The following is a 9,586-nucleotide window of genomic DNA, read 5'->3' as shown; positions in this document are numbered from 1 at the left end:
TTGAACTGCACGCAGCTCCGTTCAAGAAAGTAGTGGATTCCGCGATGATTAATTACAAGCTCAACGGCGGAAGACTGAGCAGCCTTGTTAAAATTAATCGATCGCCGAAGATTAGCTAACACGTTGACCAACGCGAGAATCTCGAACGCTCTACTAACTGTTCTTTAACAAGCAGGAAGAGTTATCAATTATTTGGTACCGCGACTACGTTGCTAATGATTTTTATTCCTGTAGAAATCTTAATTGTTCCTTTAGTGACAGTAAACAAGAACAATTATCGATTATTCGATATCTCTTATGTTACGCCATTGTATAGTCACGTTACTAAATATTTTTCATGTAGAAATCTTCTTATTATAATAATTGCCATGTGATTCGGAAGTGCCGGTCATCGAAGCGCCACCGCGGCGTTCGATGGTAATGCGAAGTTAATGACAAATTACGAGAAACTTAGCGTCGCGCGCAAGTTTCACTAAGAAATTTCATGCTATTACAGGCGTGTTTCTCTTTCTCCGGTGCCACTTTCGTTGAACGCAGTTGGTCGTGCTGAAATTCGTCGTTTCTTTAACACTAGAGATACCGGTCGAAGAACTACCTATCTGAATTCTTATTGCACAATTTTTCAAACTCATGAACAATTCTGCGAACGATTACTAAGCAGATCTGTTGTATTTTTATGAGCAATCTGTTTTAATCCTTTTAACAGATTATGGAACGATTAATCTAATTGCTCGGTATTTCCAGTGTTAACCCTTTGCACTCGACAATATTTTTCATTAAAGATATTCATTACTTTCTAACTAAATATTAACGATATTTTTCGCAACTATCACAATTGATTATCTCATATAAATTAAGAGACAGAACTGTTTTACTTCGATGTTTTTTGTGTTGATACAGTACACAAGGTTTAATATTGTCGAATCAGGTGGCGACTGTAAGGCGCTCCTCGAGTGCAAAGGGTTAACTTAATCGCCCTTCGAGAAACCGCGTAGAATACTCAGACGTATTCGAATGCGAAAGAATCTGCCTCTTATAAAACGGTCGCCGTTAGATTTTCCAGTTAGCTCGTCGAGAAAGTCATAACGCGATCCGCGACGAGACACAGGCGACTCGTATTCGCGGCGCGCGTGCCGCTGGAACGCGACTCGCTTGAAAATGAAACGCGACTCGTTTTCGGGGGCGTTGTTCCGCGCGTGAACCGTTCCTCGCTCGCGTGTACCGCTTGTTACACGGCTGGGCAAAGATCAACATCTCTGACCACCGTGATCGTTGGACTGCCAGTCAATTCTCGACATTTGTATAGAAACTCGAAGAGTACGTCCATTGTTTCCAACTCGAATACGCGCGTCATCGAATCTTCCGGCGTCCGTGATCTTTCGAATAATTGTAAAGGAAGCATTCAGGAATTCAGGAGTTGCGCGCAACTAATAAAAGAGCGGATACAATACGCGTATCTCTTTTAAAATCGACTGAGCGGCCGTGTTTATGTGCGTGCCGATCGCATGATCGCTTAAACGAGTGGCAGTAACTCGTTTAATAACGCTCAAACTGGTAGTAATAACAAGAGGATTGTTAAGAGACGACGAGTCTGGTTTCGGCTATAACGTTATTTTACTACGCAGCGGCGGAAGCGTGATCGGCCGATCGATTCCGAAAGTTTCCTGCGCGTATGATCGGCCCGTATAGATATTTTAATTCGAAATTTCTCTTTCGTTAGACTCGCATATTCATTCTGTGACGCAACCCGTCGTCGTCGGGTGAAAACCGAGCAGATCGGAGCGCCGAATTTCGACTCACCGCGTTCCCAGAAACGAGGAACCAAAGTCCTCGGGACGATTAACACGTTGAGCGCCACGAAAATCTTAAGCGTTTTCCCATAGAGTAGGAATACTTATGAATTGTTTGGCGTTGCAACGTTTGCGTTACACTATCAACTTAGTTGCCTTAAACATTTTTATTTCACATCGGTTGTCTTGTGTGTTACGATTGTTTTTTAGTCATTCAGAAGCGTCAGTCACCAGTGGCTGACATGGCGCTTAACGTGTTAAGGACCTTCGTCGAGTCATTTTTCGGACGATCGGGACGAAGGTCCAAGGCTGGCCTTTCGTCACAGTCGCGTCCGCGTTCGCACAGCGGTACAGCTGCTCGGATAGAAATTTATGAACGATACGAGGGAGCGACGCCGAGGAAAGGTGGAAAATAAAGAAACGAAGACCTTCCGATTCGATGAAACATTCGCCGCCGTTAGTCTCAAGGGCACCGTTCCCATTTCGTTTCCGAAACTACGGCTCGCGCTTATCGCGAGGCGGATCGGCCATTTGAATTAATCGCTCATGCATAAATTTATGGATACTGTTTGAACGCTGGACAAGTTTTCCTTGAAGCCGTTCGTTGCGTTCGTATTCCGTGTTTGCTTGTGTGAACTCCTGCGTTTTAGGCGACCGATTACCGAAACTCGCTTCTTTCTCCTTTTTCATCCGGAATTGTATCTTCCTCCGCAAGCTCGGCGTCTGTTTGGGAAGTTGCTTCGGGATGACTCGGCAGATGACAGGTCCATCGTTTTCTTATTTCTCATCGAATGTGGTTTACGCAACATTGTTGCGCCTGTTTTGTACGGGACAGTCCTGCGAAGGTGGAACGATCGTTACTTGGTTACGCGCGAGTTGAAACTAGACGTCTTTCTACTTCTTCCAAGCTCGCATTGGATGGCAGATCCTCAGTAAAGATACCATGGGCGCTTCGAAGAGCAGACTGATAACGAACGACACGACGTAGCACGAGACCGTGAATCCCAAGAACAGGATCACCTGTAAAACACCTGTGCTCAGCGATCCTTGAGAAATGGAAATCATTCGGAGATCTTTCGAATTCCCCGGTGACTCGATTCTTTTGCGAAAAGGGAAGGGACGTGTCATCTTATTGACGCTAGAGTTACCTGAAGAATCGAATTGACTCATTCCTGAATTCTTCTTCTTTAATTATTAACACGTTGAATGGTGTGGGGTCACCGGTGGTCCCATAAATCGAATTATAATAGTTCAGTGAATTAAACGATGATTATTTGAAAACGCTTCTATATTATGAATAATGCTGGTGATATTCAGCTGGACGAATATAATAATGATAGTCCAGTTCTACCGAATAATTTAATATTAAATTTTCAACGTGTTAAAAATATAGACGCTGCTTTGAAAAATTACTGAAGAAATTGATTCAGTGACACGCAAACTGAATCATACGTCAATGAGGATCTCAGTAGCCGCGCTGTTGGATTTCCTGTAGAAGAATTTTGAAAAGACAATTCGACTGTCGGTGGTTCTAGCGTTAAGATGAAATTTGAACGTGAAGCGAGCAGCACTTTCTCCGCAGAGGAGCGGTGAAAGGGTCGAAGGGGGAAAGAAATGAAAAGTGAGGATAGGTGGGGGATTAATCATGTCAGAGAGGGAAGCGGCGGGGAGTATCGAAGTGGGAAGACACAAAAGAGGCGAACGAGTCGACATCTAACAGAGCTTTGCTCAGATATTAGCTCTGCCTGGTCGGTAATCGGGAAATTCGAATGAAATTTTTCAAGTGTAACATTGGGCTTACAAATCGGTAAGAGATCAGCACGTACTTTTCTTTCTATTAATTAAGCAATTGATGTATAATTTAGCTTCATATGTTGAAGGTTTTGTATTTTTCATTGCGCGAAACTTTGCCAAATCTTTGAATTAATTTCTAGCGCAAATTAATCTACCTTTAAACCATTATTTTCCAAAATCCAAATGTACTAGTGTCAAATTGTCTAGGAACAATAGAACAAACTATACAAGTAAACCCAGCGTTAACATTTGAATTCGAACATCTACTGTTAAAACCATGATGATACCATCATTCCCAGAGTCAAGTGCATCGAACTCTCTCCTTTCTGGACCACCGCTCGCATCACCAGAGGATGTATCAGATAGGCGCAGTAACTCACCCTGGACAGTGGGTACAGGTACTTCCAGGACAGTATTCTATTTATAATCCCTGTAAACGCAGAGCATGTGCGACAGACGTAATTTGAATTTCAACGATTTCGATAAACTAAGCAACTGCTAGATACGCGCTATTCGTGAATACTTTAAATCTGCGCCGCCAACGCGCGCAATCTTTTTCACGCTTTATCGCGGTTGCAAATGTCACGCTTATCGTATCGGATTCTGTAACGACTTTTCGAAAGAATGTAAAAGTCGGTTTATGCGAAACTGCTCGATAAGTTTCGTTCGAATGCCCGCCTCGGTTGCAAACGAGCCGATAAACACGCAGCCGATTCCGGCTGCTAATTAGCGCGTAAAAATCTAGCGGAATAAAGTAAATTGTTTACTGACCGCCATTGCCGGTAACGCAAGCGATCAAGACCCAGCCGATCGCAACCGCCCATCCGGAATGCGAGAACACAGTGTACGCGACGGACATGAATGGTCCGGGAGCTGTTCCGTACAGCCCGTACACTATGCTCAGCATCACGACGAAAGAGATGAACCAGCAGATCAGCGCGATCGTCTGTAATTCAAAGCAGCCACGTAAAACATTCACTGGAGAACCGCATATGTTAACACATTGCGTACGGGCTAATTTTCAGAAAACCGAATTGTGATGGCAATTTTCAGTGAGGTCAACTTATATCAATATACATAGAAAAACTCAGATATCATATTGTTATGTAACATATTTGAAATAGATAATCAATTCGAATTAAGTTTTATATTGTTTTCAATGCCGTGATAATTAACGAAGTTGCACAGCTAAGTGTCTTTATATAAAAATGTTGCTCAGAAGTCAACGCGGTGAAGTCAATGTTTTGATATTTTCTGATGTCTCTAAATTTTCATGGAATAAATAACATTCCCCTTAGTTATTCAAGGATTTCGTTCCTTCGTTTTTTCTAGGTCAGACAGTCCTTTTTATAGCTCCTGAAAATATTTCAGCTATGAAGCATTTATTCCCAATTTTTGTTTTCTCTACTTAACCGCATTGATCCCTGGGTGACTCAGTCGATCATTAATACAGGAGAAAGTGGATTACGATAGCTTCGACTACAGACGGCTCTAATCAAGGATATTCAGTTAAATCGCAACACAGTCTTAACGACCACTTCCTTCGCGATTCGAGGAAATCGCTAGTGTCTGGCCGGCAGACTGAACTCGCTTGAAATTCTTCGAGGGAATTATAGAACATTCACCTTGTGTATCCTCAAACTACAATTTATCTTGTGCAGGTACCAGCCGGACATCATGCCGAGAAGGTACGGGCCAATCCTGGACCACGGTTTGTCGTAGAGGCTCTCGTAATGAGCGAACGGATCCTGGGCGCTACACTCGGTTTCAGAGACATTCGATTTTAATTGATTCGGTGAAATTGTTGCGAAATCGCAAATCAGATTTCACTCTTCTTATTATGCGTACCTCGGCACATGGTGCGTGCGCAACGCGATGATCGCCGTGATGATCCAGGATGTAACCAGGATGAAGATCGTCATGAAAGCTGCAACCGAAAGGTACCTGCAAAACGTCATTTGGGAACGTTACCGCGACACTTTCGGGCTCGAGTTAATCGATGTCATATACCTTCTCGCAACTATGATGATGATCGTTCCGATGATGTAGAATAAAGTGTCGTTGGCTAAGTACCAGCTCCATATCATGCACTATGAGAACATATAACCGTTTAATACGGTACCGCGGAGGAATTACCTCGTTACTCGAAATCGTACGCACTCGTTCACCCATGGCGAAGTACGTGTTCACGTAGAGAACGTTCCTCCACCAGAATTTCCTGCAGTTTTGGTGATCGTACGCGTACAGGTCGAGTATAGTGTGGTCGTGGTACCAGGACGACGACACCACGATCAGGCCGATCGCGAGAAGATAGGGCGGAGTCAACCGGAAGTACCGGTACATCACTATCCCCACAAACTGGAGGATCTGGCCGCAGAAGTTTTTGATCAGTTTCATCTTCCGCATAGCGTTCTTCGTGATCGTGCGGAAGTAGAGGAACGAGACCAGGCATCCGCTGTCGTAAACACAGAAGTCAACGTTTTATAGAGAATCTTCATTGCATGGGACGAAGTAACTTTTCCATCGATACCTCATGAAGAAAAAGGTGTCCACGCCGTAAGTGCCGTTGCTGATCGTCTGATAGAAGAAGTCTTTCTCCGCGTTGGACTTGAACGATTTCGCCTCTACGGATAAAAACAGACTTGCATGTTTCTAGCTCGATTCTCGAGAGACCGGAATTGAATAGAACTCGAGGAAACATTGAAGTTCAGATACCGGATACCACGTTCACCGTGAGGCAGGTGTGAATCAACATGATCCACAACATGGAAATGAATCGCAGACCGTGGATGGGAGCCAGAGTGTCGTCGCCGACCTCGAGGCTGCAGATCTTCGACAGATTCAGCAACAGGCTGAACGACAACAACGCTTCCGACAACGGTTTCGGCGAGCTGCCCGAGTTTCTCACGTCTGAAAGAAGGCCACGCGAGTCGACGAGTAATCCAAGACAATTCTGTGGTATCTAGAATATTTAGCGTAGATTAAAGTATTGTAGGATGAACGGTTCGTTGTGCGTGCGTAAGGGCGACCAGGTCGTATTGCGACGGACCGGCGCCGGGATGTTTGGAAAATAGTGTGACTGCGTTTAGAAAATCTCGAGTGGCCGAAAGAATACGAGGAAGAGTGTCTGGAACCGAGCGACTGGACCGTGAGAAAAGCGTGTACGCGACTGCGTGAATTTTGACTATGGACGAAAGATGCGAGCGAGAAGGGTGCAAGGGTGAGAAAGACAGAGCGAATAGGGGTGTGTGTTGAAAGCGAGTGGGAATGCGCGCGAGAAGAACATTTTGGCGAGAGACAGCGAAGAACATTTTTGTGCGTGACAGCGAGTCGTGTGTTGGCCTTCGTGGCATTAAGTCGTATTTTTACGTGTTGTCCATATTGTTTCTTTATCTCATTAAATACATTATTTATTCCTAATTCCCTTTTTACCGAAGATCCACCTTTTCAATATCTAATGATAATAGTAACCACTATAATTCGGATCGCGAGGAAGTACCTATAGCGCTGTTGTGTTCCTTCACCGACCACAGCTTGGTGATCGTAATCTTGTCATCCATGATCCGGTCGGTGTGCATGATCTTCAGCTCCGTCGCCGTGTCCCGGGCGTCATTGCTGTTGTACCTCTTCGAATGTAATATTTTGTACCTCAGAGTAATGTCGTAGAAAGTACCCAGACACGTCAGAACAGCGACCACGGTGAACGTAATCCTACGAGCAGTTCACCTTTCAGTGGTCGCGTCTATTCCGTAATCAGCGGATGATGCACAAGCTAATGTATGATCTAAGCAACTGTTCCGAATAGAGGAATCTTACAGTAGAGCGTAAAAAATAGGATCGTCCCAGACGGAGTAACCCTTCGAAAGATTTCTAACGCCTTCGATGACTATTTCCGCGGACGTGCCGTTCTTCCGGAAGTCCTCGGCGAAGAGGAACAGCTCCCGGACGTCCTCCGTGTCGCAGGAATTCGGCAAGCAGAGTCCGAGAATGATTCTGAAAGTCTGTTCAGCGAGAAATAGCGATTGGCTCTAGAGACTCTGTACCTCAATATCAATCAAACTGACTATTTAAATAATTGGTTATTTAAATAAGTGTTCATAGTCAGAAAACTTTGTTACCACCGGCGGCGTCCGTCCTCAAAGGGTCAAAAGCGGATTTACCTTATTCAGTTCCGCGTGCAAAGGATTCAGGGTAAAGGTGACGGACGCGACGTTGACTAAAAACGGTGGTACATCTTTGTTATTATTCTCGACGTCGGATTTCTGCCTGTCGAGGAATTCGGTCCTCATCTCGCGACATTGGTCCAGGGAACCCAACCAGAATATATTTTCAGAGAATAATCCCCAGCTGTGCCTGCCTGTTGCGTCGACCACTGGAAACAATTGAGGCCGAACCATGTAGCTTATTGTCCTCCGAGGAGATCGGCGTTACATAAAAATTACATTCTACGCGGACGCAATGTAAATACCAACGAAATGCTTCCCATCGATTCACGGTACATTACGCTTTGATTACGACGCGACCGTAGTTTCGAATCACCGATGCGATAACGAGAGTATCACTTAACAACTTCCTCAAAAATTCACTTCCTCCTTCAATACGAGGAAGAACTTTCCCGCGTAGTATATTCTTTTTAATGTTGTTACCGCACAGCTCCCGTCAGAATACCGAGTAATCACGAGCCAATTACGGAAACGCATTCCTAAGTAACTTAAATTGCTTTAAATACTGTTACGTTCTCAAATGTTCGTATTATCACCGTCTTTGCTATTCGCTAATTGAAAGCGTTTACCGCGACGAAAGAAAGTCGAGGGGGGCCTATTAAACAGTTTTCTCCCGATGCAATTACGAGAGTGTTATTGTAGGAGTGAAATCATATCGTTTTCAAGCGGCTAGCAGGAAAGTGTCGTTTTTCGGGATAAGATCGGTCTAGATTCGCCTTGGGCACTTCCGGCGCACACACGAAATCGAGCAGTAATTTCCTCATACCGAGATCGTTCTGATTGTACGGGACGTTAATAGATATTTAGTCGATCCGAACGAGATAATTTGCGAGACGGAAATTGCATTCTTTCCCGCTCGATTTGGCGCCGATCGGAATATTTTCCTGATCGAGCACTGATTTCATATTTCCGAGTAAATTCGCGACAGTTTCAATCATCGTGATTCAAAAGCTCTAGGAATTTATTAATGTAAGTGTTTCGATTATTGATAAAGATAAAACTTAATATTCAGTATCATATTTTCCACAACGTAATTAGACACAATGTGTTGAAATAAAATACGTCTATCGATCGATTCGTATATTTCTATTTAATAGGATCGATGATTTACTGAATACTTTATTAGGAATTAATGAATATACGCAGAGAATCATTCGGGTGGAAAGGTTTAACCCTTTTAAAGAGGGTTAGAGATTTTACCGAAGAAAATTGTAAAATTGAAAATTCAATATTAAATTTTATATAATGTACGAACACATGGGACATCAAAAAGTATCATTGACGTTTCATCGAAAGATAATGAATATTTATTGAGAAAAATATTCTCGTGCGCAAAGGGTTAATGATCAAAATTTTACTTGCTTTTCATTGCCCATTGTTGCTCCGTCCACACTCCCGCCATATAATCCGTGAAATCTCGTTCGCAGCTGGTGGAAATATTCAGAGATCCCCTAGCATCGGCTTGCCAAAATCTTGCAACTTTCTGAGGATTCCACACGTCTACGAAGTCATCCCAATGGAACGTCGATGTGTTCGATCGAATCGTGTTATTCCGTTTCTCGATATTTTCCTTGAAACTGGTACGGTTATTTTCTAAACTGTCGCCGGTTGTTATTAGCTGCTCATTATTATGTTCCGGTTCATCTTGCGGTAATTTCAATCCACTGACAGACCAATACAAATGCAGTATAAGTAACGAGTACGTTATTTGCATTTTTGACCCTCTGGTGATCGTAATTTCAAAGAAATTATTGGGAAGAACGCGGGAAATTTGAATAA

At 43.6% G+C, this 9,586-nt stretch overlaps 1 protein-coding gene across 1 annotated transcript; it reads right to left on the bottom strand.

The window, feature by feature from the left end:
- Positions 1-2,249: 2,249 nt before the first annotated feature.
- LOC116434863 (nose resistant to fluoxetine protein 6-like) lies at positions 2,250-9,521 on the bottom strand. The gene is made up of 14 exons (XM_031993693.2): positions 9,170-9,521; positions 8,027-8,062; positions 7,745-7,956; positions 7,401-7,585; positions 7,084-7,295; positions 6,300-6,494; positions 6,115-6,208; positions 5,745-6,039; positions 5,595-5,674; positions 5,433-5,528; positions 5,210-5,339; positions 4,356-4,530; positions 3,872-4,014; positions 2,250-2,810 (listed from the first exon to the last, which is right to left on the bottom strand). The coding sequence occupies exons 1-14, from the start codon at positions 9,519-9,521 to the stop codon at positions 2,685-2,687; spliced, it is 2,331 nt and encodes a 776-aa protein (XP_031849553.1). The 3' UTR covers positions 2,250-2,684.
- Between the last annotated feature and the right edge of the window lie 65 nt (positions 9,522-9,586).

This window comes from Nomia melanderi, chromosome 11 (genome assembly GCF_051020985.1).
Source record: "Nomia melanderi isolate GNS246 chromosome 11, iyNomMela1, whole genome shotgun sequence".
Taxonomy (NCBI): domain Eukaryota; kingdom Metazoa; phylum Arthropoda; class Insecta; order Hymenoptera; family Halictidae; genus Nomia; species Nomia melanderi.
This window is presented reverse-complemented; position numbering and strand designations above follow the sequence as displayed.